This window comes from Balaenoptera acutorostrata, chromosome 1, assembly GCF_949987535.1.
Source record: "Balaenoptera acutorostrata chromosome 1, mBalAcu1.1, whole genome shotgun sequence".
Taxonomy (NCBI): Eukaryota; Metazoa; Chordata; class Mammalia; order Artiodactyla; family Balaenopteridae; genus Balaenoptera; species Balaenoptera acutorostrata.
In genome coordinates, this window is record NC_080064.1 from 9,185,176 (window position 1) to 9,212,682 (window position 27,507).

At 51.2% G+C, this 27,507-nt stretch overlaps 2 protein-coding genes and 1 non-coding gene across 13 annotated transcripts; 2 read left to right on the forward strand and 1 right to left on the reverse strand.

Annotated features, from left to right (window-relative positions):
• The first annotated feature begins 593 nt into the window (after positions 1-593).
• On the forward strand, positions 594-19,112 carry FBXO6 (F-box protein 6). 6 transcript variants are annotated; one of them, XM_057554064.1, is made up of 8 exons: positions 755-901; positions 2,301-2,435; positions 10,956-11,251; positions 13,161-13,287; positions 13,785-13,880; positions 14,766-14,901; positions 15,145-15,339; positions 16,419-19,112. In XM_057554064.1, the coding sequence occupies exons 3-7, from the start codon at positions 10,987-10,989 to the stop codon at positions 15,316-15,318; spliced, it is 798 nt and encodes a 265-aa protein (XP_057410047.1). In that variant the 5' UTR covers positions 755-901; positions 2,301-2,435; positions 10,956-10,986; the 3' UTR covers positions 15,319-15,339; positions 16,419-19,112. The 6 variants fall into 6 exon arrangements, with proteins under 6 accessions (XP_007170042.1, XP_057410052.1, XP_057410047.1 ...); XM_007169980.3 differs by lacking the exons at positions 755-901; positions 16,419-19,112 and adding an exon at positions 594-612 and having other exon boundaries at positions 15,145-15,678; XM_057554069.1 differs by lacking the exon at positions 16,419-19,112 and having other exon boundaries at positions 707-805; positions 15,145-15,678.
• On the reverse strand, positions 15,656-21,513 carry MAD2L2 (mitotic arrest deficient 2 like 2). Of its 6 annotated transcripts, none has more exons than XM_057554086.1 (10): positions 21,321-21,508; positions 21,088-21,189; positions 20,906-20,957; positions 20,693-20,811; positions 19,157-19,228; positions 18,462-18,562; positions 17,237-17,331; positions 16,839-16,912; positions 16,248-16,340; positions 15,656-16,007 (listed from the first exon to the last, which is right to left on the reverse strand). In XM_057554086.1, exons 3-10 carry the CDS (start codon positions 20,943-20,945, stop codon positions 15,966-15,968), a joined length of 636 nt encoding a protein of 211 aa, XP_057410069.1. In that variant the 5' UTR covers positions 20,946-20,957; positions 21,088-21,189; positions 21,321-21,508; the 3' UTR covers positions 15,656-15,965. The 6 variants fall into 6 exon arrangements, with proteins under 6 accessions (XP_057410069.1, XP_057410072.1, XP_007170045.2 ...); XM_057554089.1 differs by having other exon boundaries at positions 21,083-21,189; XM_007169983.3 differs by lacking the exon at positions 21,088-21,189 and having other exon boundaries at positions 21,381-21,513.
• A 3,645-nt stretch (positions 21,514-25,158) lies between these two features.
• On the forward strand, positions 25,159-25,262 carry LOC114236287 (U6 spliceosomal RNA). Its single transcript, XR_003622254.1, has one exon. It is a non-coding gene; the product is annotated as a U6 spliceosomal RNA (small nuclear RNA).
• Positions 25,263-27,507: the final 2,245 nt, after the last annotated feature.

Sequence of the window (27,507 nt, forward strand, 5' to 3'; positions counted from 1 at the left end):
CAGTTATTTTTAGTCCCTTATAGTTTCTTTACAGCTTGTCAGCTCAGAGATTGTTTGTCCAGGTGCAAGCACTGCAGCAAAGGGTCCCAGGTCCCAGCCTGTCTCAGGACCACCACCCACTAACTGTATGGCAAGTTAGCAAAAGACACTCTTCCTCGGAGAATATGCAGCCCTGAGTTAACAACCCGGCCTGGATCAGGCACCCTTGGGCAGTGCACACCTTGCACGATCCTTTGTGGTTGCCTGAAGTAGGTGCTTGATAATTATTTGTGGAATGAAGAAAGGAATTAATGAACTTAATCCCAGCAAAAACGCAGAGCGGTTTTTACCTCTGAGTAAGTCCTAGGGACGGTACGAACCAGGCTCAAGGCCGGAGTTTCAGCAGTCACCCTCCAGGCGGGGGCCCACGGGTCCAGGGCAGGAAGCGGGCCCACCTCCCTCCCTGCGTCCAGGGAACCGGAATAGAGGTCTAAGGAGTGGCCCCCAGCGGGGAAGGGCTAGGTCAGAAGGAGGCTCCGGCCTACCGGAGGGAGGTGGAAGCAGAGAAAAATTGGGTCCCCACTGCTGAGCCGCCCACCGCCTGGAAAGAAAGACTGAGGTTCAGGAAACGAGGTCTGGAGCTCCCTTGACGCCGCCCCGAGCCTGAGAACACCAGATGTCTTTGGTCGCGTCTGGGAAAATGGCCCCGGCGTGGGGCGGGGCGAAGCCGCTGGAGCAGCAGGCTGGGGCCGCGAGGGAGGCGGCCTGAGCGCGGCGCGTGACGCAGGCGCCGGGCGGGGCGAGAGCTGACGGCGCCGCCGAGGCCGTAAGCTCCAGGGTGACCCCGAGCTCAGGTCGCGCCGAGCGCTCCGCCCCGCGCCCAGATCTCGGCCCAGGCAAGGGACGGGTAGGGGGTCGACAGGTGCGGGAGGGGGCTTGGATGTTCGGCGCTGGGGAGGGTCGTCGGGATGTTAACCGAGCCCGAGGATGCTGTCTCCAGCCGGCCGGGAAGCCGGCAGCCGCGGGAGGGGCGCCGGGGGGAGCCGCTTCCGGGCGGGGCGGGGCGCGGGGCGGGGCCAGTCTCTAGGGTCTGATAGCTCGGCGCGGACTGCTTCGCTTCCCGGCTTGGCTGTCCCGGAGTATCCTTGGCGTCCGCGGCCACTCCGGCTTAACCTCGTGTGCAGCGCCCCGGCCAGGGGACAATCTAGGAACTCTGGGCACCGTCACGCCCGCAAGGCCTGGGACGGGGGCCTAACTTCCCCAAGCCGCAGTTTCCGTTTTCGGAAATGGGCTTAGTAACAGTGTCTCGAGTGTTTGTAGGGAGGGTCTATGGAGAAAAGGCCAGCGCGTGGCTCTGGGCCTGGTACGTGGGAAGCCCAGTCGATGCGAGGTGGCTTCTTAGGGCTGATGTGGACGTCTCCACCCCCAAATGCCCCAGGATGACCTTCACCCCCTCCACCCTTCAGCATTCAGGCTTTGGGGATGGAGTCCAGTGATGACATGCGACCAGAGCGAAAGACCAGACTTTGGACGATAGGTCGAGGAGCTGTTTGTACCTAAGACGCCTCTAACTTGGAGCCCAGGGACTTTTATTTGGCCTAGACAATGCTTTTAGAAGTTGCCAACGTTTAAAATTTGACAGATTTCATGTTTTTAAAAAATGTTTAAAATTCCTCCTGAAAAATGGGAAGACCTGGCCGCATGGAGTATTTTTCCATCATAGCATTTTGCACAAGCTACAAGTACCTTATTTATCTGGTTTTTTTTTTGTTGTTGTTTTTTGGTTTTTTTTCTCTGATAATGGAAAAATACTTCTCCCTGGGCAGGTGCCAGAGTGTGTGCCCACCCTCATTTTTTTAAAGGGATGAAAGCTTTGAGAAGACTGTGAGCTGTGTGAAAATTAAAAAGGGGAAGCCCACTAAAATGGAGTCAGGAAATGAGGAAGAGGAACACTTGACAGTCAGTACAATCCCAACATCAAGAGGCATACTTGGCATACCTGGCAGGAAGTGAGACTACTACTGCCAGCAGAAGGAAAAAATGATTTTCTCCTTGCCTGGCAACAGCTCAGCCAATGAGAGACTGTCACAACTCAACCAATGAACAGCCGTTATACTTCCAACTCCCCGTGTCTTCCAATGGGCTTTTTGTTTATAACAGCCCCACCCAACTTTCCCTTCTCCTCTGTAAAAGAGTCTCTTCTTTGCTTAACAGGACTTGAAAGTGGTTCGCAATAGTTGCATATCCTGCCTTGCAGTTATTTGCTGCTCCCAAATAAACCTGTTTTGCTAGTAAAATAAGCGGCTTTTTTATTGTTTTAGGTTAACATTACACGGAGGTTTCACTGAGATCCAGAGAAGACCCCCAACAACTCCGAGGCTGGTGAGCAAACAGGTGCTGGTACCCACAGATCCCACAGAACTCAACTGCTTTCTCAGCAACTTTGCAGTTTGAGGGTAAGTTTTTCTCCTGGATCTGAGCTGCGCTCTTTTTGCGTTTTGAAGCTCTCCAGGTTTTATTTGGGATCTCTTTGAAGGCTTCGTCCTTTTTTGTTAAGGCCTTGTTTGTCTGTGAGTACTTGGTTGGCACTTTGGCCTCACTCTTGTAATCACGCTGTTCCAGCTGGAACTGTGCTAGCTTTCAGTCCGACTACTTTTGGAACCAGGCTGTTCCTATTGAAACTGTGCTGGTATTTGGCCTGTGGGCTGTTTAAGAATGATTCTTTTGCTCTAGAGAAAAACCCCTGAAAAATGGGATCCCAGTTATCTAAATGTTTTGAGGGTGCCCCCCCCGCCTTTTCAGGGACCCTGGGCAATTTTATGTTTAAAAACTGCTGTCTCTCCTTATATACATTTTTAACTAAATGGACCAACTGAAACACGTAATTTAGATCAGTGACCAGCATGGGGAACTTCTGAACTCCCCAAACTTCCTTTCTTAAAATTGTGTTAGCCATAGATCTGCAGTTGTCAAAACTGAATTGGACACCAATTTTGATTGGTATTTTAAGGCTTCCAAAACGTATCAGGAGTCTAAAATTGCCGCTTTGCAATATACAATTTTTAAAGTAACTGAGGCAAATAAAATATTAAAGAAAGACAAAATGGCTTCTGAGGTCTCTTTTTCCCCTACCCCGTCTTCTCTGTCTCTGGATGCTGGCAGTCGTCTTGTGCTCAAGCCCATCCCAGTCGCCATCTTCCTTTCCTTCTGCACCTCCCCAGTCTAATTCTCTTGCTGAACTTCCCTTTTTCCCTACAGCTCTGCTGACTCTCCCTGCTCCCTCCTCTGAACCTATCAGAACCTGCTCCTTAAAGTTAATCTTCTGAGGATTGAAATAAACCCCAAATTACTTATGTTCCCTGGACTAAGCCAAATTGTGAGCCATAGTTCAAGAGTTTCCTAAAGTAACTGAGGACCCCCATAGGTTTGCTGAAGATTTTAATACTTGTTCAAACCTACCAGTCTGGTTTCTCAGATTTATATCAGTTAGTCCACGTGCTTGTTGGTGAGAGTCAAGCAAACACTGGATGAAACTAGCCCATGGGAACATTCTGGAGTGGATTTAGAAGAGCAATCCTCTAACGTTTGGCAAGAGGCTAGAACACTCATTGAAAACCTCCACTGAGCAATTACAGTAGCCTTTCCTAAGCCTGTTGATCAGAACAAAGGTCAACCTTGCATACAAAAATCTGATGAACCTGTTCATGGCTATTCTAATCGACTTCAGGTTATTTTTAAAGAAAGCTCTGGTCTTCCTTCAGATGTTGAGTCCACTAGGGTAACTGTCACCTCCATGTTTATTAATGGGCTGAACCAGGATCTTTTTCTTTTATTTAAAAGAACCAGGATGGAATGGGAAACTGTGTCCACTCTAGATTCATTTGGCAAATCAGCTCACTTGCACGCTAGGTGAGTCACCAAAAAGAAAGACCACTAAAATTCTTAATCTTCAACTCTAGCAAATGAAGGTCCCTAAACAAAACCAAAAACCTTCTAATTTCTGCTATTGCAAAAAGCCAGAGCATCAGAAAAAAGACTGTTACAAATTCAAGCATTTCAGGAGTTTTCAGCCCTCTCAGCCTTTCCAATGTCCTCCTAATGCCCAATGACGGGGCTCTGAGGAACTACAGGGGCTCTTCCCAATCCTCCCTGTTAATCAGCTCAAAGAAACAACTCTCCAGATTGGGAAGGAATCTCTCTCTCTGCCCTTACTGACAGCAGAGCCGCACTCTCGGTGCTCAGCCCCACTGCAGAGCCCTAATACAGTTCTGAGAGTGGGGATTTCTAATAATCCTCAGCAGGTTCCTGTCTCTGAACCTTCTCCCTTTTGTTTAGGCCCTTTGAGAGATACACACTTTCTCTCCTTAGCTCCTCTGCCTCCATTCATTTATTAGGCCTAGACTTCTTGGAAGAGTATTATGCCCAATTTCTTTCTCCCAAAAGGGGGAAATAATTCTAGAATTTGACAGTAGCCATCAAAATAGCCAACCAGGTAAATTAAAAGACCCTTCGACATCTTTTATTTGTTCTGTTTCCGGCACTGCTGGGGCTGATTCTTGAAACACTGATCATTTGTCCCTATTGAATCAGCTACCAACCTCCTTACAGGCAAAAATCTCCAACTGATATTGGCAAAATTCACAGTGTACCTCCCATTAAGATTCAAATCGATCCCTCTAAACTCTCTTCAGAAGTAATCAATACCCTATAAGTAAAGAAGCCCTTCATATAGAAAACCCATGATGGAAGATTTCAAGGCTCAGGGCCTCATTATCCCTTGCATTAGTCCCTGTAATACACCTGTTATACCTGTGAGAAAACCCAAGGGCTGAGGATGGAGGTTTATCCAGGACCGCTGAGCAATAAACATTGTTATTTCTCAACACGCAGTTGTTCCTAACCACTGCATGCTACTGACATCCATTCCCACTTGAAGCAAGTTTTTCACTGTGACTGATCTATGCAGTGTATTTTTCAACTTATTCTAGTTGATAAGGCTAGCCAATATCTTTTTGCCTTCACCTGGGACGGACGACGATAGACTCGTATAGTAGTGACCCAGGGTTTCACAGAAAGTCCTTCTTACTTTTCACAAATCTTGAAAGCTGATCTGGATGATGTAAAGTTTTCTGCAGGTTCTACTTTGTTACATCATATAGATGATTTGCGCGTATGCTGTCCTTCTCAAACCTCCTCACAGGAAGACAGCATCCACCCGCGAAAATTTTTGGCCTTAAAGGGACATAAAGTCTCCAAAGAAAAATGGCACTTTGCTCAAACTCAGGTTCAGTATTTAGAGCACGTGATTTCAGAACAGGGACTACTGGATCTAGATAGACTCCATGACATCCTGAACTGCCCAGAATCAAAAACTAAGCTCCTAAGGTTTTCTTGGGCTATCTGGCTACTGTTGAAATTGGATCCCAATTTTCTCTCTTCTGGCTCAGCCCCTACATGCTTTATTAAAAACCAGCAAATCTGACCCCATTAATTGGGGAGATCAAGATGACACAGCTTTTGAAGACTTAAAGAAAAGCTTAATGAGACTACCTGCCCTTGGGCATCCTAATTACCAGCTTCCTTTTTCACTCTTTGTATGTGAGAAGGCAGGGAATGTCCTCGGATCCCAAAAACAGGGGGACCTTCAAAGCCATTCCTGCTACTGCCCTTCTGGTTAAGGCCACCAAAGAGACAATCATGGGATCCCCTTTAACCATCTTTGTATCCCATGCAGTGGAAGCCCTCCTAACTTCTCATCCACTCAACATTTTTCAGTCAGTTGCCTCACCTCTTATGAAATCCTTTTGCTAACTGTTCCTCACATAGCTCTTTCACATTGTACTAACCTCAACCCTGCTACTTTTCTCCCCTCCTTCACTGACGAAACCCCTCACCACTGCCTGACCCTTACTGGTCACCCTTTGACTCCGTGTAATAATTTAGAGGAGACTCCTCTAACCAATGCAGATTTTTCATGGTTTACTGATGGTTCTTATTTAAAGGGAGAAAGTGGTAAATATTGTGCTGAGTATGCCATTGCAACTCCTTTTGATATTTTTGAAGCAACGCCTTTACCTATGGCTTAATTACGCAACAGGCTGAATTATATGCCCTCACTGAGGTTTGTACTTTAGCCAAGGGCAAAACTACAAACATTTATTCTGATAGTCAGTATTCCTTTGGAGCAACCCATGACTTTGGAATAACGTGGAAACAAGGTTTCCCTACCTCTAATGGAGAAAAGATTAAAAATGGCTCTTATATCCAAAATCAATTAGACGCTATACTCTTGCCAGCTGCCTTGACTATTATTAAGATCCCTGGGCATTCCAAGCTTGAGTCCCTATAGGATGAAAGAAACCAACTTGCTGATATTTCTGCCCAAAATGCTGCTCTCGAAGGAACCCATGACCAAACCTCCGGTATGATCCAAAAGGATGCTCCCCAAGATAACAATCTAGAAATGCCCAATGCCCCAGAAAAGGAAAAACAGTACTGGGGATCTAGGAACTGCTGGTTCAGTAGAAAGAGAAAACTCTGGTTTGGGCCAAATAACAAACTGGTCCTACCAGAAATTCTGATTCCCACACCTCACCACTGTACATGCATTGAACTCTTGGTCCAGTGACAAAATGATAGCATTCATGAATGAATGTTGGTGGGGAAATATTAATAAGGCCACAAAAAGTACCTACCTTCTTGTCCCACCTGTCCAAAATACAATCCAGGGAAACCTGTTTGCACTCCTCCCAGACACTTAGAATTGCCTAATGGGCCATTCAAAGTTTGGTAGATATAGAGGGGAAAGGGGGGGGAGGGATAAATCAGTAGATTGGGATTGACATATACACACTACTCTGTATAAAATAGATAACTAATAAGGACCTATTGTATAGCACAGGGAACTCCACTCAATACTCTGTAATGACCTGTATGGGAAAGAATCTAAAAAAGAGTGGATATACATATATGTATAATTGATTCACTTTGCTGCACACCTGATACTAACACAACATTGTAAATCAACTATATTCCAATTAAAAAAGAAGTTTGGTAGATGGATTTCACGTAGCTGTTCCCATCTCATGGATATAAATATATTTTATTACATGGTCTGTATGTTTTCTCATTGGATTGAAGCCCTCCCTTGCAGACAGGCCACTGCTTCTTCTGTGGCTACAATTTTGATAGAAAAGATTATCCCTACCTGGGGAACCCCTCTTGAACTTCACAGTGATCAAGGAACCCATTTTACTGGTCAGGTGCTTCGACGAGTTTGTGATCTTTAACTGGTTTTACAACATTTTCACTGTACTTACTATCCTCAATCCTCAGAGTTAGTGGAACGTACTAATGGCACTATTAAGACCTAGTGGGCAAAATTCATAGAGACCCTCCCCCCAAAAAGCATTGCCATTGGTTCTTCTAAATCTCAGATGCACCCCTTTCAGAACTCAAACTCTCACCCTTTGAGGTAGTCACAGGACACCCAATGTTCCTTGCCCTACCCACTTTTGACCCACAGCTGATGAAAGGAGATATATTTCAATATTGTAAAGGCCTAATTGCTTCTATTAAAAATAACAATGCTTGGTAGAGCAATCTTCTTCATAGTGCGCTCTTGGGAGACGAAGACCTTAAGCATCACACCTTTCAACCTGGAGATTTCATGTACTGGAAAAGAAACCTCGAGAAGGACTCTCTTCAACCTCACTGGAAAGGCCCCATCAGGTACTGCTAACCTACCCTTGTGCCTCCAAACTTCAGAGAACAGACTCTTGGATTCATGTGACACATCTAAGAAAGCACCAGACCCTAACTGGATCTGCACACCATCTGGTGACCTGAAGGTAAAGATTTCCTGGATTTGAAGCAGATGACATCTGATGAGACAGCTTGCCCAAGATGTCTAGACAAGGCCTGTTAGAAGATTTAGAATTCACAGAAGTGTCTTTCTTTCATCTGGACTATAAAACTGACTCTGGATTCTTATCCAAATTCAGTTTCTTGAATTTTCAACCTACAGTCTGTATCATTGATAAAACATCTGATTCCAAACAGTTTCTTTTGAGGTAACAATACTGTTTAATTACTTCATGTTTATTCCTACACTGTGTCATTCCAAAATTCTTTTTTTTTTTAATTTAATTTTTTTTTATACAGGAGGTTCTTATTAGTTATCTATTTTATACATATTAGTTTAGTTTATATATGTCAATCCCAATCTCCCAATTCATCCCACCACCACCACCACCACCCACCCCTGCTTTCCCCCCTTGGTGTCCATACGTTTGTTCTCTACATCTGTGTCACTATCTCTGCCTTGCAAGCCAGTTCATCTGTACTATTTTTCTAGATTCCACATATATGTGTTAATATACAATATTTGTTTGTCTCTTTCTGACTTACTTCACTGTGTATGAGTCTCTAGGTCCATCCACGTCTCTACAAATGACCCAATTTCGTTCCTTTTTATGGCTGAGTAATATTCCATTGTATATATGTACCACATCGTCTTTACAAAATTCTTGTTTAATTCCTTCCGTTTTGAGTGTGCCCTTGCTGTATTCACTATTCTAAGATACAGACTTTTGGATGGGAAATTCCTGAGCGATCTCCCTCCTACCCCTCCTTGTTACTCAAGTGTGACCACAGTAGGTTTCCAACCTGTGCACTTTCCCTCTGACATGGGACAGGACACCCAGAAAAGATCCTTCCTGGCATCAAGGGACAAAAGGCCACTGAATGCTGATTAAAAAAAGACAGGGGCTTCCCTGGTGGCACAGTGGTTGAGAATCTGCCTGCCAATGCAGGGGACACGGGTTCGAGCCCTGGTCTGGGAAGATCCCACATGCCGTGGAGCAACTAGGCCCGTGAGCCACAGCTACTGAGCCTGCGCGTCTGGAGCCTGTGCTCCGCAACAAGAGAGGCCGCAATAGTGAGAGGTCCGCGCACCGTGTTGAAGAGTGGCCCCCGCTTGCCGCAACTAGAGAAAGCCCTCGCACAGAAACGAAGACCCAACACAGCCAAAAATAAATAAATTAATTAATTAATTAAAAAAAAAAAACAGACAAAAACCCTGACTCTTTATCAGTGATGCTTTTGGAAAAAGATCTTGATCAAAAGGGGGAAATGTGAAAATTAATGAAGGGAAACCTCACTAAAATGGAGTTGGGAGGCCAGAAGGGGGAGTACTTGACAGCCAATACAGGAAGAATCAACACAGATCTTCTGGCAGGAAGTAACACTACTAGTGCCAGCAGGAGGAAGAAAGATTTTCTCCTTTCCTGGCAACAGCTTAGCTAATGGTAGACTGTCACAACTCAGCCATTGAAAAGTCACTATATTTGGAACTCCCAGTTTCCTCCAGAGACTTTTTGTTTATAACAGTCCCTCCCAACTTCCCCGTCTCTTCTATAAAAGAATTCCCTCTGCTTTGCTTAACGGGACTTACAAGTGGTTCACCAGTTGCATGTCCCAAATTGCAATTCTTTGCTGCTCCCAAATAAATCTGTTTTGCTGGTAAAATATCTGGCTCTTTTATTGTTTTAAGTTAACAACTGCTTCTTTGGCCAAGTCGCAATGAAAAATGAAAAGTCTCCCCAGTGTCTCTACATGTCCCAGGAGAATATTCCCTTCCCCACCCATAAGCAGATAAGGCCCATCTGCTCCAGCCATTTTGAGTGACAGTGGCTGCAGGCCCACTCCCACCCACCTGAGAGAATCCCCTTAGCTGGTTAACCAGGATCCCCCCCAGGCAAGATTCAGGCCAAGGTGGTGGCACTGTAATTTTCCCAAAACCCTGTGCAATTCGGATGTAGAGGGAGGAATGTGTTCTTAGGGGCCGCTACCTCTGCAACTACTGGAGAGTCGTTTTGCTCTAAGGCTAAGAGTGTGGTTAATGACGCTGTGGAGCACTTCTCAGCCAATCCTGTGCTAAATGCTTTACTTGTACTAACTCGGTCCCCCCAGCCCTTCTGAGGTCGTGACAGTTACCACCTTTTTTGGTGGGGGGACTACCTTCCCAGCTAGTCACTCCAGGCCAGGATTCAAACCCAAGCAATCTTGCTTCTTCACCTTCAACGTGCTTTTCCGTTTCTGGGCATTTCAGAGTGGCCTGATGCCCAACCCAGAACTGGGGGGTGGTGGGGAGCCTCCTCATTGGGATGTTTTATCACAGCTAAAGTGGGCAATTTGGGGAGAGAAAGTTTGTTTCTCAGCCCATCACTTAAGTTGTGAGCTAGTCTGTGGAAGTCATAAAGATTTTACGTTCTTTTTTTTTATATACATATTCTTTCCCTCACACCTTTTTTTATTATTATATTTTTATTTTTGGCTGCATTGGGTCTTTGTTGCTGTGTGTGGACTTTCTCTAGTTGCAGCGAGCGGGGGCTACTTTTCCTTGTGGTGCGTGGGCTTCTCACTGCGGTGGCTTCTCTTGTTGTGGAGATCGGGCTCTAGGCGTGCAGGCTTCAGTAGTTGTGGCGCGCAGGCTCAGTGGTTGTGGTGCACGGGCTTAGTTGCCCCACGGCACGTGGGATCTTCCTGGACCAGGGATCAAACCCGTGTCCCCTGCATTGTCAGGCGGATTCTTAACCACTTTGCTACCGGGGAGTCCCAAGATTTTATGTTCTAACGAATTCATAGTATTAAAATAACATCACTGAAAGCCTTTGCAGAGCTTACAGACAACAGCATGGCCTTGGCAAAATCTTACGGTTCTCCAGGCCAACCAACTGAAAATTAAGCAATTAATTTTTTAATGGGGGATGGGGCCTCTTAAAAAATTAGTCCCTGAAGACTTTATCAATATTTTTATTGTACTCTTTCAAATGTGCATAACATGTGGCCACTCTGTATTTTGAGGGTCTACCATGTACTGGAAAGGGGCTCCAATGTTCCCTGGCCCAGGTCCCTGGGGATCTAAGGGGTCCACCTCCTTGGTCAGAGCTCATGACCACCGTTGCTCCCCACAGGCCTGTGCGTGCATCTCACCCCACCACGGCCATGGCCCTGGTCAGCATCAACCAGCTGCCCGAGAGCATCCTGCTGGAGGTGTTCACGCACCTGCCCGCCCGCCAGCTGCTGCTGAACTGCCGCCCTGTCTGCAGCCTCTGGCGCGACCTCATCGACCTTGTGTCCCTCTGGAAGCGCAAATGCCTGCATGAGGGCTACGCCACTGAGGACTGGGACCAGTCCGTGGCTGACTGGAAGGTCTTCTACTTTCTGTGCAGCCTCCGCAGGAACCTCCTGCGCAACCCGTGTGCCGAAGGTGGGCCGGGGCCTGCTGCTGGGCTGGTTCCGTCCCTTTCCTGAACCTCAGGGCCTTTGTACTTGCTGTTCCCACACTACCTGGAATGTTCTCTCATTGCCACCCCCCCCCAACACCTGTCATGCTCCCTTGGTCCCTCTCCTCATTCTCCAGGTCTCAGTTCAGAGATGTGCCCTGATCCCCCATCTGAAAACAGTGCTCCCCACGTCTGTCACATCGCCCCATTTCCTTCCTTCATAGCACTGGTCATAACCTATAATAACTGAATCTTTTTTTTTCTCTGCCACAAATTTCAAGTTCCTGGAGCCTGACAGATCTTGCCATCCTGCACCCTGTGTCCACATAGCATGTGCTCAGGAAACGTTTGTTGAATGAATAAACACACTGCAGACCCCCTCCCCTTTAGTTCAGTCTCTGCTGCCTAACATTGAGGGACACATTCCTGTGTGCCAGGCACTAGTCTGAGGTCTTAGAAATGTCCTTATCCTCCCGTCACCCCATGATACAGAGGAAGAAAATGAGGAATTTGAGAGGTAGCTACGATCCCATGGTTTGAGGCTCCTATTTTGCTTACGTTCTCTTATATATTTGCCAGGCTTTTTTTTTTCTTCATTTAGCATCTTCATTTAGTACCAGGCATCGTGCTTCCTGTTTGGGTATAGCAGCAGTTGATTAAGAGGCATAGTTTGTACACTTAGAATCCCTTCCTCTCTTTATCCTCGTGAAGATCCCGAGAGTTAGCCAAATAAGAAGGGTTTGGCTCCATTTTATAGATGGGGAGCATGAGGTCCCCAAGATGAGTATCTTGCTCAAAGATCTAGAACTTCCCAGCTTCTGGGGTCCAGTCCTGACTGCTGAAGGCCCTTAGGCCCCTCTTAGAGGCCCCATAGACAGTGCCCCAGACACTCAGTCTCCTGGCCTGCCCCAAATTCTGCTCAGAAGCTGCGCAGCCGGGCCGGACCACCAACTCAGCTCACACAGCCCTGCAGAGCCGGCCACCCAGCCTTGCTCAGCTCTCCCCCTGGGCCTGCCCTGGGCACTGGCCCGCTCTGGATTTCTGAATTCCTCTTCTGATTCTCTACTGGGGGGCTCCCGGGGCACCTGGGGAATAGATGTGGGCTCCTAGTAGAGGGCGCAAAGGAATAATTTGGAAAAGCTCTCCTGGTGATTGTTCTGGAAAGCCTGGGTAGAGAAGCACTGTTTCCTGAGGTCCTCTCAGCTCAGTCTGAAGGGGGAGATGGGAGGGACAGCCTTATGCCTACAAACCTGCCAAGGCAACCTGGTGGGGAACCTTCCACCGATTCGGGGTTACTACACGCCACCAACCCAGAGGATGCCCAGCCCCCCAGTCCTCCCTCCTGCCCTGGGCAGAGGGGGTCCGAGTGGGCACGGTAGGCTCCCACGACCCACCAGCAAACCCCCTCAGATCTCAGTTACATAGTTAACCTCCTGGACGTCGACGTCAGGGGAACGCCAGTCGTCTAGTAAGTGGTCTGAGTTGGGACAAACTCACATTAGCCATTAAGAACAGAATTACCCACACAGGCCCTTCATAATTTAATGGTTCGAGAACTGAAACTTGGGTATTTCCAGAGCCCCTGGGCAACGTGGAAGTGAGGAAAGGTTCATTTAGAATTTCTGGTCATACTCCTTTTTTCTTTTTTTCCAGCTTCACGTTGGGAGTTGAGCCTCTCAGGGACAAAGGGGGAGGCAGATGGCCCAGATCAGAATTGATGTGGTGGGCACAGGTGGGAACGTGGGGAGGGGGGCTTTGTAGGGCGGCTCCAAGGTGCCGTGGGATGCATGCCTTGAGATCTGAGCCTTACCCGCTCCCTCCCAGGACCAGGTGGAGAGGGCCAGGCTGAACATTCACCCAGAGGGTCTTAACTGCAGCTTCTGTTTTTCCTAGAGGATATGAGATCCTGGAAAATCGACTCCAACGGAGGGGACCAGTGGAAGGTGGAGAGCCTCCCCGGGGCGCATGGCACAGACTTCCCTGACCCCAAAGTCAAGAAGTACTTTGCCACGTCCTATGAGTAAGACGAACTGAACTGAGAAGCTGTGTGGAGGGAAGAGGGACCGGACAACCTTTTGCCAAATCCCAGGCCTAAGTGAGGGGCCTGTGTGTGAAGCTCCAGAAAGGGGGTTCCAAAGCCAGCTCAGCATCTACTGCTTCCTGGAGCAGGAGGCAACTCAGTGGCTGGGTTAATAGGCAGTGTGGGAGGCGAGCAGTTTGAGGAGGCTGGGAGCCCGTTAGGTGGTTGGGGTAAGTCAGGGGTGGTACAGGTTGTCCCCAGTCTAGGGGCCTGAGTTCACGGAGGCGCCCTCCTTGGCTGCCCGGGACACTGGGCCTAGGGACTGGGATGAACGCCACCCAGGCACGAGTGGGTCAAACTCCCTGCACGTTCCCCGCGGGCCTGCAAGGAGGCAGGAGCCAGAGTCCGCGCCGGCAGTGGCCGTCCTGCAGCCCCTGAACCACCTCCCCGGGTCAGGCCCACGCCTGGGAACGCACGCCTCCCCTTCTGCTCCGCAGGATGTGTCTCAAATCCCAGCTGATAGACCTCAAAGCCGAGGGCTACTGGGAGGAGCTACTGGACAAGTTCCGGCCGGACATCGAGGTTAAGGACTGGTGAGTGGGGCCCACGCCCGAGTCCCACACTCTGCATCCCTCCCTCCGCTCTTCCTGAGAACCCCTCTAGGGAGTGCCCACTGAGACCAGCGGAGTCCTGGGGCAAGGGCTGCCCCCCTCCCTACCGTCAGGCCCAGCACTTATTCAGCACTGCCCCCCGCCCCAACCCTGCATCAACAGATGTTAACCCCAGTTTACAGATGGGGAGACTGAGGCCTACAGATGAGTTGTCACTAACGGGCGCTAGAGCGAGAGACACCAGGACCCAGCCTCCCTGGACCTCGCAGATAATCACATGCCTGTCTGCCTCCCCTGCCCCTTTCACTGTTCATCCCACGACTCTATCCCAAGCTCCTACTCTGTGCCCAGAACTTTGTCTGGCCTGGTCCAGGGCAGAAGCAGGACCCTAGTACCAGTCAGGCCCCAGGGCCACTACTCTGAGGGTGGGGGGTTGGGGCTTGAGAGGTGTGCAGGGCTGCAGTAGGGCTGACCAGAGGGTGAGCTCTGTGCAGCCCCCATCACACAGGCCACCCCTCCCGAACCTCCATTGTAATGTACAGGCGGCGTCACAGATCCGACAGCCCCGGACTTTATCTCTGTAGAGAGCCTTTTGCTTTTTATGGTGACATCTTCACTGGAACACCCAGAAGGGTTGCCCCTTTTCTCAGATGGGATTATTGAGGGCCAGCGCAGATAGTCTGCTTACCCCAGGGGCACAGTGGGGCACAGGGAGCACTGAAGCCAGCTGGGCCTCATGGGCAGAGCAGGGAAATGAAACTCGGGGCTCCAATGTGTGGGCCTGCTACCGGCCCGCCTCCAGAGGTGGTGGCCTCCAGGGCCACCTCTGTATTGGGGTGCACAGTCCCAAGCCCTCCGCTCGCCCAGGTTCGCCGCCAGAGCAGACTGTGGCTGCACCTACCACATCCGAGTACAGCTGGCCTCGGCCGACTACCTCGTCCTGGCCTCCTTCGAGCCCACGCCCGTGACCGTCCACCAGTGGAACGATGCCAGGTGGACAGAGGTGAGGCCTCACCTGCTTGCCCCTCGCCATCCACTTCTCCCAAGGCCAGGATGGCAGGAAATACGGGGCAACCCCAGGGCCCACCATGCACCAGTCCTCGGTCTGGAGCGCCTGCCTTCTGGCCGGGAGGCTCTCCCCTGCAGGACCTGACTCCAGCCGTCCCCTCTCCGGCTCAGTGGTCATCCTGTCTCGTCCCCTCTTCAGTCCTGGTGGTCACTTCCTTTCCCCTCCGCCCCCCCCCAGGTCTCCCACACCTTCTCGGATTACCCTCCAGGTGTCCGCCACATCCTCTTCCAGCACGGGGGCAAGGACACCCAGTTCTGGGCAGGCTGGTATGGTCCCCGCGTCACCAACAGCAGCATCGTCGTCAGCCACAGGATGACCAGGAACCCGGCCCCGTCCGTGGCTCAGCCCTAGACCATGCAGGGGCCAGAGGAGGTGACCCACCTGCCCTCCCCCCTCCACCTCCACAGGCCCTCCTGACAGTCCGTCCCCTGACAGCCATTCATCCATCCTCTGTCTGGGCCAGCCGAGTGCCAAAGGTCCCCTCCAGGCAAGGCATGAGCCTGTAGGGGGCAGCGAGGCCCCCTGCCCCAGTTCCAACCTGGGGCAAACCCACCAGTCTGTGAACTTACTGTCACGTAGCTCTGACATTTTGTTGTAATGTTTTCAGTAAAACCAGCCTGGCGTCGGGTCTAGGGGTCGGGGTACAAGGTCCTTGGCACTTTGGTAGAGAAGCAGCCTCCCTCCCCTCCAGGTAGTGACAGCCCAGCTCAGCCCTGGGGGCTCTTTATTGAAACAACTCACAGCACAGTATTTGAGGCAGCGTTGGCCAGCTGAATCCCAGGAGGCTGAGAAACTGAGGTCCCAGCACCCTTCCCTGCCCTCCTGGGGAGGCTTCCTCCATGAAGGCAACCAGGCCTGAGCAGCCCCGGGCTGGAGGGTGGGTGGTCCATACATAGAGGCAATAAGAGCACTTGGAATCAGGGTGGCCCTGCAGCACTGCCCTAGGCTGGGCCCCCACAGTCCGACACTTGTGGCATCCACGGTGGGCAGGCACACCCTCAGCTGCTTTTATGAGCTCGCTCTTCCACGTAGAGCTGCATCTAATGGACAGGAACGAACACCATGGTCAGGTGGACAGCCAGGGCAGCTACTCTGGAGAACCCATGGGGTCTCTGACAAGGGTGGGCTATGTGGCCCCAGCCAGGGGTTAAGGGAAAGAGGGAGTTGGGAGCCTAAAGCCAGGCACGCCCTGGTCATCTCCCCCGAGCCTTGATCCACAAGCCGCCTGACAGGCCTCAGCACACCCTAAATAAAGCACACTCGGGCCCCAAGCAGCTTACCTTTAAGATGTCTGATGTCATGGTTTTCAGGGGTATCAGTCGGGGGTCGTGCATGTGGATGTCCTGCTCGTCTGCCAGGATCCAGGGGAAGTCCTAGGGAGGGGACAAGGGAAGGGTGGCAGGGGGCTGGTCCATGGCTAGCCCTCACTTTGCTACCCTCTCCCTTTCCAGAGCTGACATCCTCAGACTTCAGGGAGCATCAGAATCACCAGGGAATCGCTGGCCGTGCAGATTCCCAGGTTCCCCCACCGGAGAGAGGCTGAGTCTGTAGATCTGAGCTGGGCCGGGAGCCCCAGTGATTTAACAAGCCCCAAACACCAGTTCTGAAACTGGATTAAGGATCCCCTCCCTTGAGAACCCCCAGTGAGCTGGTGGCTCTCCCTGCTCTCAGCGCCAGGTGCCCAGGTGGGGCGATGACAAGCGGGTGGCCACAGAGCTAGCACACAGTGAGAGCCTACCGACGCCGGGCGCTGCCGTAAGATGTATAATGAATGCCCTGCCATAGGCAACGCCCTCACTCTCATGGAACTCTGATTTTCAGAGCCTCCCAGCAGTCTCCCTGCCCATCCTCCCACACCAGTCTCATCTCACCTTGATGACCTGGATCTTCTCCATGTTGCGAGTGGCAGCTTCTCTCGTGTGCACTAAGACTGTGAAGGTACAGCCTAAAGAGGCCAGAGTTTGGTCAAGCCAGGGCCACCCCATGCCTGCCACGTGGCACAGCCTCTTCCCACCTCCCTAGCTGGCTCAGCAGCCCCGCAAAGCAGAGTGTAAACCCAGTGCTCAGACAAGTCACAGTCAACAGGGAGACTAAAGCCCAGGTGGAGTCCATCAGGGAAGCTTCCTGGAGGAGGTGGGCTTTCAGAAGGGTTCTAAAAGGCAGGGAGGAAGAGAGGAGGCTTGGTGCAGCCAAGTAGGGACCTGAGGACACAGACCAACACAGGTAGCCATGGAAAAGCCCAGGGAAGAGGGGGTGGGAGTGAGCACACCTGGGGGGTTGTGGTCCAGGACGGCATCACATACACTGATCTTCAGGATGAAGGCTCGGAGCAGCTGCTCCACGTGAGACAGCAGGGAGTCTGAGCTGGGAAGCAGAGAAGAGGAGGGTCTCCCAGCACATGGGTGTCCCCCTCCCACCAGCAGGCAAGCAACCCCGGAAGCAGCCCTGGGGGTGCAGTGTCCCCCTAGTGCTTCTGAGTGTATTGACTTCTGAGGCCCTGGCTGCCTGTCTCTACACAGTTCGACATCATCTGGGGAGTTTAAAACCAAAGCCGAGTCCCATCCCAGGCTAATTAAGTCAGAATGCGGGGGGGAAGGGGCACAGGGAACCCCAGTAGGTGGTTCTAATGTGCAGCCCAGTCTGAGAACCGGGACACCAAGCCGGGAAGGGACAGGGCTTGCCCGAGGCCACATAGCAAGTGGGGACAGATTCTAGTGCCCTGACCTCACCACACGAAGCTGGCAGCTGACCAGCCCAACACACCCATCCAAGGTCAACTTCTAGTTGACTAGGGACTGGATGGATGCTCGACTGGCAAGTCAGGAAACTGGGTCTGTGTCCTGGCTCTGGGTGACCAGGTCAAGATCATCTCTCGGGACCCTGGTTTCTCCATCTATAAAATGAGGTTGGGGGCTTCCCTGGTGGCGCAGTGGTTGAGAATCTGCCTGCCAATGCAGGGGACACGGGTTTGAGCCCTGGTCTGGGAAGATCCCACATGCCGCGGAGCAACTAGGCCCGTGAGCCACAGTTACTGAGCCTGCATGTCTGGAGCCTGTGCTCCGCGACAAGAGAGGCCGTGATAGTGAGAGGCCCGCGCATCGCGATGAAGAGTGGCCCCCACTTGCCGCAACTAGAGAAAGCCCTCGCACAGAAACGAAGACCCAACACAGCCAAAAATAAATAAATTAATTTAAAAAAAATTTTTTTTAAATAAATAAAATAAAATAAAATGAGGTTGGGACTAGCCATTCACCAACGTTGTGATTTTCCAAGTGTGATACTGGAGGGTCTCCGTGTAACCTGTGTGATGTCCACAGAGACCACTGGGCGGCCGGCTGTGACTCAGACACTAACAGGCCTCGTTAGGTCAGCACACCTTGCCATGTCTCCTCTCAGGCCTTTAGCAAGGCATTCAGGGGCTGCCTTAAAGGGGTGAGAGTGGCGGTATTACTAGGGAACTCACACCAGCGAGCATGTGGATGGAGGCAGCGCACCTGATGGACAGCAGCGGAGGCTGGGTGATTTCAAAGACGAATTTCTCCACTGGGCGGTGCTCTTTGTCCAAGATGACTACCACCACTTTCTCCACATCATTCTGCAAGGACAGGAACCCCCTATTCCAGAACTGGACACCTGCCTCCCCCTTACCCCACCCCCCAGCTCCTGCCTCCTGCTCCCTGCCCAGGGAAGAATGGGAAAGGCACACTCACAGCCCTGCTCAGCTTCTAGGCCCAGAGTCCCTGAGAGCCCAGAAAGAGGTTTGAGAAGTTGAAGTAGGCACCCCCAGACATGAGTGGTACCCGCGGAGAGGAGAGGATGCCTGGGCCCCGCAGGGGTACCAGGGTGTCACAGGGAGCAGAACAAGGTAGAATAAGGAAGCCCTGAGGGGCCAAGCTCAGACAGAACTTGGGGGCAGAGGGGGAGAAAAGAACAGGTGAGAAGGACCCAAAACCCTCTGGGCAGGCCCCAGTCAGCCAACTCCACTAACCAGGGCTCCCGGGCCCAGCACGCCCTGAACGTGCCCGGATGCCCTGGGGCCTGCCCCTGGGCAGGGGTGGTCTCCAGAGTGCAGGGAACAGGCTTCTGGATGTTAAGAGTCATGGGGACCCGGCATGGTCCCAGCGTCACCCCATCCTGGAGCATGGAGGAGCACTGGGGGTGGGGTGGGCTAGGGGCCTGGTGCCCTCACCTTCTCCAGAAGCGGCTTGACGCAGTGCAACGTGTCCTGGATATACTGGTTCAGCTCCGGGTGACAGGACATCTGCACACAACCCCATGATGGCTGGTGAGGCTGCAGCACTGATGGGGGAGCCGTCGGAGACCCCCTCCAGCAGCCCAAAGGCCTGTCTGCCTTCGGAGAGCGGCGCAGCACTTCCCTAGGGCTCCCCACCCAAGAGACAGACTTCCCATCACGAGGCTAAGAACTGAATTATCCACAGAGGGAGAGAAGTTAGAAGATCCTAAGAATTCAGTCTCAACATTAGCATTTAATGTAGCATTAGGAGTTCCTAATGCGGGGTCACTGAGCTCCTCCAGAGTCTGAGAAGTCTTTAAATTGTGCGTGTTTGAGCATACAGGCATTTTTCCAGAGACGGGATCCAGAAATTTAATCCATTTTCGAGCATTAAGAATCTGGAACGGACTTCCCTGGTGGCGCAGTGGTTAAGAATCCGCCTGCCAATGCAGGGGAGAGCCCTGGTCTGGGAAGATCCCACATGCCGCGGAGCAACTAAGCCCGTGCGCCACAACTACTGAGCCTGCGCTCTAGAGCCCGCGAGCCACAACTACTGAAGCCCGCGCGCCTTCAGAGCCGGTGCTCCATAACAAGGGAAGCCACCGCAATGAGAAGCCTGTGCAACGCAACGAAGAGCAGCCCCCGCTCACTGCAACTAGAGAAAGCCCGTGCGCAGCAGCGAAGACCCAATGCAGCCATAAATAAATAAATAAATAAATAAATAAATAAATAAATAAATAAATTTATTTAAAAAAATCTGGAACTAAGAAGTTGTGTGGCCTCAGGCTTAACTTCTCTGTGCTTTAGTTACTTCATCTGTGGAAGATCTCATTTTTAAAAAGTGAGGATTAAGTGAGATAAGTACCTAGTACACGGTGGGTGCTCAGTAAGTGCTGATTCTTTTTTTCCTTTTCCTTGTATATCTTTTTGTTTGTTAGTTTTTTGGGTTCCCCCCCCCCCCTGTATATCTTTTAAGCTTCCACCACCTTCCAGTATTCGGTCATTTATTCTAATATTTACTGAGTGCTTTCTAAGGGACAGGCACTTCTAGAGGCTGGGGATAGAGTAGCATATATTTACTGCTTTGTCTGCCTTTTAACCTAAAGCAACCCGTTACAATTAGGGTAAATGAGGGGAGAGGGAAGGTGCCTGAGGTTTATAGGAATCCCCTCCCCAAACCAACCATTCACCAGCTTCAGGAGACCTTTAAAATAGAAAGATGGGGGGCTGGGGGGCTCTAACCGGAGGACCTGGTCCCTAACTTCTAGCAAGGGGAACTCCCAGTTCAGAGGGGGAAGAAGGAAACGCCACTGCGGTGAGGGGTGGGAGGTTGTCGGGCTATCAGCAGCTGCCGGGAACTAGAAGGCAAGGCCAGGCCGCTGGGGACTGAGAGGGCTGAGCCTGAAGAAGGAAGAAAGTTAAAAATCTCCTCTCTACCCACTGTGTGATACGGGGGTGACCCAGCGCACCCAGTCTGGATGTGGGGCTCACCTGGACAGGCACGTTGTACTTCTTACGCTTCTGGAAGATGCCCACCGGGTAAACCTCACGCACGTAGAGGATCAGGTGCACTGCCACCTCCAGGAACTCGCAGAGCACGTCGGCCACCACTGCGAGGGGACAGAACCCGGTGCGCTCGGGGAAGTCCGCCAGCGCAGGCCCTCCCTCGCCCCCCGCCAGGGTCCGCAGGTCCAGCCTCTCTACCTTGACCAAAGTTGAGGTCCTGTCGCGTGAGCGTGGTCATCCTTCCCGATACCTAGGGGGTGGGGCAGGAGCGGGAGCTAGTTCCTAAGGCCCCTACAGCCGCAGGGCCCGCCCACCTCCACTGCCCCTCCCCTCCGTCTGGGGGGAATCTGGGCAGGACCGCCCCTCCCTTCACACAGAACCGGAGCAGCTGGGAAGGACCCCCCACGCTGGCGTCAGAGCTCGGAGGCATCAGCTGCGCCGCGATCAGCCTCTGTGCACTGGCCGCCTCGCCCTGCAGTCTCCTGGGAGTAGATAAGGCCAGAGTTGTGCCCGCATAAAGGGCACCGCCGCAGAGGGAACAACTGGATGCGCAGGGCCGGTAGCGTGAAGCCAGAGATGGGGAAAGCGAAACTAGGCCGGAATAAGACTTCACCTCCTGCCAGCCTGGATTCTTCCCCTGAGGGAATCCCGCCCTTCTCCTCTTCCCCGGTACCGGCTCCGGCCTCGATTCCGGACTCGGGGCCAGGCCCCCGCGAGGGAAACCACCGACCGATCACTCGCGCCTCGCGCTCAACCAGAGGCCCAGGCGCCGCTCCATGACGTCCGCGGCGCTCCGGCGGGTCCTAGCGCCGACTTCCAGCCACGCCCACCCCCCGCGCAGCCAACCACGGGTGCAGGAGAGAGAGAGAGAGAGAGAGACGGCCAGAGGGGCGGGGCTTTGGAGGGGCGGGGCCCTGCCTGGGCGCCGGTGTGATCCCAGGGCCGATACTGCACCACGCCTCTTCCTTTCAATTTTAGGTGGGCGCGAAAAAAGACAACTTTGGTCTCCACATCGGATCGCAACGTATTTCCCCCCACCCCGGGCATTTCTCTCGCTTTAGGAGGGGCAGGAAGAGGGAGCGTACGTGTTGCTGGTGAGAGCCAGCTGGAGGTCACAGCTGGGCACTATGGACAGCGACATCTACCGCTAGCTCCGCAGTCACCATCCCCGGAACCTCAGCTGCCCAACCGAAAGCGAATCCGCCGGCTCCGGGGCGGGGACAGGGGAGGGCCGACGAGCACCGGGGACGTCCCCGTCCCCACCCCCACCCGGAGCCTAAATGCAGCCAGTCTTTACCTCCCAAGAAGGTAAAACTTCCCGGGCCGTGCATCATAACAATAGCTGACATTTATAGAGGTCCAGCCATGTGCCAGGGACTGGGCTAAGTGTGTTCGTGGATCAGCTCACTAAATCCTCAAAACAATTCCACGCGACAGTTGCCATGATTATCCCCATTTTACATATGAGCCAAGTGAAGTTCAGAGGGGTGAAGTAACCTGCCCGAGTTACCCAGCTGTTGGGGGAGGCGGTGGGCATAGTTGTCTTCTGCCACTACACTTTGTAGCTCGGAAGTCCCCCAGAGGCATGGACTCTGGAAGGGCTGAGAGGACCCTGGGAAATAATAATATTAATATTAAAATAATTACTAACATGCATTGAGCACTTATTATGTTTCAAGCACTGATTTCTTTAATTCTCTCATTAACCCTAGGAGCTAAGCCTTCATTTTACAGTCCCACTTTATAGATGGTAAAACAGGCTCAGAGATGTTCCCTAATTTGCCAAAATCACACAGTTGGAATACAAACCCAGTTCTGACTTCTACTCTAACTCCAGGGCTTCACCTTATTTTCAGCCCCTTTATTTTACAGATGGAAAAACTAAGGTCAGAGAAGTGGCTGAGGAGTTATGGCAACAAATCAGGGCCAGAAGTCCGGGGATCTTGTCTCTGACCTCCAGGGACACAAAAGCTTGTTAGGAGTCATGCCCATCTGCTGGTACACAGATATAGCTAGGAATGTTTACCGTTTACTGCTTAGTATTGGAGACCTGCACCCCCTTCACCCCAGATGCTTTCAAACCTGCATTTACACACTTCTGATGGGGTGGGGGCAGGGGAGAGAATAACTAACCTAGCCCATTAAGCCAAGAATGCCAGCAGAGCATTTCTCAAAAGCAGTCCTAGGAAATCTGCATCAGGATCCCCAGGGAGCCCACTGAACAGCTGGAACCTGGGCTTCCCGGACCTACCAGATCAGTTGGGGTGCACAGCAGGGCACTAGCCCTTTAACAAGCTCCCAGGGGCCCTGATGCCCAAGAAAGTGTGGGAATTGCAACCACAGTGGTTTGGGCTTTTCCAGGGAAAGTCTGCATTTCATAAAATTGCAATGCTTAACCCAATGGAATGGATGATTTATTTCAGAAATGGATGCACCTGGCAGCACATTGTGGGCACAGCAATCCTTTCCAAGACCTGGGGACCCTGCCCATGTCATAGAAGAGGACCATTTCCATATGGAAAGAGCTGAGCAGCTCACTTGCTTGGAGACAGGTGTCCCCTGGCCCCCTGAGATTTAATCACTGAGGATGCTTTGGAAACTGGGGAGATTTGAGGGTCCCTCTTTGCCCGTCCCTGGAGCCCGCTCAAGCAGCATTTTCACTGGTAACAGAAAGTGGCAGTCTTAAGGGGGCAATTCCTTGTAAAGGGTCCCTTAGGATCGGGGTCTAGGGTGGAGAAACTCAGAGCCCAGCTACTCCTGTGGGGTGGCCTCCGAGGCACAGTGTGAGTGACCTGGGGGCTCATGCCAGGCATTCCTTCATGGGCCCTAAGCCCCAGACACCCCCACCCCCCGCCCTGAGACGACACAGTGCAAGCCACCCAGAGGTCTCCTGCCACACAGAGCTAAAGAACTTCAGAGAAACCTTGGTGGACATACACCCCAAAACTCTCATTTTTCCAGTGAGAACACTGAGGTCCCAACAGCTTTGTTTGACATTGGGGTACCCACCCTATCAACTGTAACCTGGATAAAAATGCCTAAGTTTGGGGCTTTGGATTTGGAGCCAGCCATAAACAGAGGAAGGGGGGCTAGGAGACAGATGAGGAGGGATCAAACTGATCGACCTCAGCCCCCAAAAGGCCTCGATCTCATTTGTGAAATGAACAGGCTGGACAGATGTTCCCTAAACCTCTGATGGCCTCGGGTTCCATGGGGGCCAAGAAGCTGGGGATGGGGCAGGGGTAGGGGGCCGAATGAGCATAGGGCCATGGGGGAGCTCTGTGAAAAGTCAGCTGTTACTTCCATCCATTCGGCATCTGGTCTTCATATCTTAATCGCATCAGCATGGTGGATGGTCACAGGACCCAGATTACATCATGGGGTTAATTTATTACATTTTTGAATACCCACTTGCTGGGAGACTGTTTTTCAAAGGTATTTGCATATTTTTCACCATAATGACAATGTGTAGGAGGGCATCTGGGAGGGAAGGATGGATGTTTAGGAGGAGAGAGAGCTTATTTGCCAACTGAAGCAGGTTCCTGAGGGTCTGCAATGGGAACGGAGAGCAAATCACTCCCTAGAGACATTTAAGTTGAAACTAAGAGAAGGTGAGATGCAAGAAAGTTTTGCAAAGACTGCATGGGTGAAGGAAGATTCCTGGGGTTCACTGAACAGCACACAATGAGTGAATGGGGTGTGATAACAAGCAATGAAGTGTCCAGACCCCTAAGATGCTTCCAGAGTCCCTCCCATTCTCACCATCCCGATCACAGGACATATTATCCATCCCATCCCTGCCTAAGGTTCCCAGGACACCAAACACAGGGAGGTGGGAGGAGCCACAGAGTCAGCACGTATAGCCTGGTGACAATCCCACTGATACCACGATATTCAGGAACCCAGCCAGCTGGGATGTCCCCTGAGCAGAGGCCCAGCCTCATTCATTCTCTTAGTCCAGCACCTCACCAGTGCCTGGCCAAATCCAGGTTCTGAATGAATGTGTGTCCAATGAGCGAATGAAAGAATGAAGGAATGAAATGATGGTGGGCAGTGTCTCACTGCCACTTGCCTGACATGAATCCTAATTTAGTCTGGATGAGGAGCAAAGACCTCTGATTTCAGTGCTTGGGCTCTAGGTGGTGGTGTGCAGAGAACAGCTGCTTTCACAAATGAAGCAAGAGCTGCGGAATGCTCCCTACGGTGCCCCTCACACCCACTGGGCTGCTGCTTCTCTCCCCACCACTGCCCCTTAACCAGCTGTGAGGCCTTCCCTTTCCGATTCTCAGTTTCCTCATCTGTAAAATGGGATCATGGTAGCACCAATTCCATAGAGTTGAGTAAGAAGTAAGTGAGATAATGTTTGTGAAAATATAAAGTGCACAATGCCTGGCACATAAATGCCTAATTACTGGCTGTTATGACAATGATATTAAGATTGACACACACACTTGCTAGCTTCGGCAGCACATATACAAAAATTGGAACGATACAGAGATTAGTGTGGCCCCTGTGCAAGGATGACACGCAAATTTGTGAAGCGTTCCACGTTTTTCTAAAAAAAGAGTGGATATATGTGTATGTATAATTGATTCACCTTGCTGTACACCTGAAACTAACACAACATTGTAAATCAACTATACGCCAATAAAAATGCTAAAAAAAAGATTGACACACACACTATCTAAGCCCCTAGAGCAAACACTCTGAACCAGCCATCATGCCTTTCAAAACCCCATCCAAAGCATCCGTAGCTGTGCCCCTCTTGCCATTTCCATTTCCCAAGGCAGCAGGCAGCCCCCAAGATGCCCTTAAGGTGGGCATGCATCCTCATGGCCCGAGATGCCTAAAGACAAGTGGCTGCAGCTGAAGATAGCTCCTCTCCCCGCTCATCTAGTCTTCTGGTGTGAGGCCTGACCTGCCCAGCTGCCCCAGATCCTGGGGTCCACTGCTGACCTCAGACCCAGGTCAGAGCCCTGACCTTAGGCCAGTAACACTGGGCAGCTTCCAACAGTTCAACCAGGGCAAAGCCCCCATGCCATTCCCTCCCTGAAGTTCTGCTGACTCCACAGTGTCATTGACACCTTGTTGGTCAGGGGGACCTTACAGGTCATCTCTTCTTAAACTTTGAACTTTTATCCACAGAAATGCACAGAGACACGAAATGTTTTCCACAATTTTAGGGGTTGCCAGGACCTCTGAAGTCATCCTCAACCACAGGGTAAGAACCCTTGATCCAACTCAACTGCCACTTTTTTTTTTTTAATTTTTTTTATTTATTTATTTATTTATTTATTTATTTTTGGCTGTGCTGGGTCTTCGGTTCGTGCGAGGGCTTTCTCTAGTTGCGGCAAGTGGGGGCCACTCTTCATCGCGGTGCGGGGACCGCTCTTCATCGCGGTGCGCGGGCCTTTCACTATCGCGGCCCCTCCCGTTGCGGGGCACAGGCTCCAGACGCGCAGGCTCAGCAGCTGTGGCTCACGGGCCCAGCTGCTCCGTGGCATGTGGGATCTTCCCAGACCAGGGCTCGAACCCGTGTCTCCTGCATTAGCAGGCAGATTCTCAACCACTGCGCCACCAGGGAAGCCCTCAACTGCCACTTTTTAAAAATAACTGCTTTATTGAGATATAATTCACAAACCATAAAGTTCATCCTTTTAAAGCATGCAATTCAGTGGTTTTTAATAGAGTCACAAAGTTGTGCGTCAATCACCACTATCTAATTCCAGAACATTTTCATCACCCCAGAAAGAAAAACCCCCGCATACATTGGCAGCCACTTCCCCAGTCTCGCCTTCTGCCAGCCCCTGGCAACAAACCACTAGTCTACTTTCTGTCTCTATGGACTTGCCTATTCTGAACATTTCATGTAAATCATACAATATGTGGCCTTTCACGTCTGGTTTGTTTCACGTAGCATACTGTTTTCAAGGTTCACCAAAATTGCGGCATGTACTGGTACTTCATTTTTTTGTGGCCAAATAATATTCTGCTGCATGAATATACCACATTTTGTTTACCCACTCATCAGGTGATGGATATTTGAGTTGTTTCCACTTTGGCCATTCAAACATGGGGAAACTGAGACCCAAAGTCACCATAACCTAGATGGGATAGGAGTCCAGACCTCTCCTAACATCCACCTTTTCCTGCAGCATCGCTCTGGGAGGACCCAGAGAACAGAGGGTCCAAGCATGGCAAAAGATCGCCCCACTGGCGAATAGCCATCGCAACAGCATTTGAACCAGAGGATCCAATAACCTACTTCTGGTTCAGTAAATGCTGGGCCACAGCTTCATCCTTGACAGAGGGAATCATACCCACCGTCCCCCTCCCAGGCCCAAGCCACCGTCACCTCTTCTCTGCCACTGTTCCTAGCTGGTCTCCCTGCTTTTGTCCTTGCCAAATGCAGTCTATTCTCAACTTTGGGAATCAGAGTGAATTTGTTAAAACCTAAAAGTCAGATCATGTCTCTGCTCTGCTCGCAACCCAATCCATCCTGGTGCCTGCCCATCAGGCTGATAATATTACGATAACAATAGCAGATAATTTTTCTAGAGCATATCCTGTGGGGTCAGGACCTTAGGAACATTATCTCCTTACACAGGCCACTGCACTTAATCCTTGAACCCTGAGAGTTACGGATAACGGTGAGCTCAGAGAGGTCAGGCCCCTTGCCCAAGCATATGGGGAATGAATGACAGCAGAAGAGGAGCCCAGGCATCTAACCTGACTACAGAGCGGAGCTCTTAAAACTCTGAGCCATAATTTGCCACACTGGAGAAAGAAGAAAACAGTCG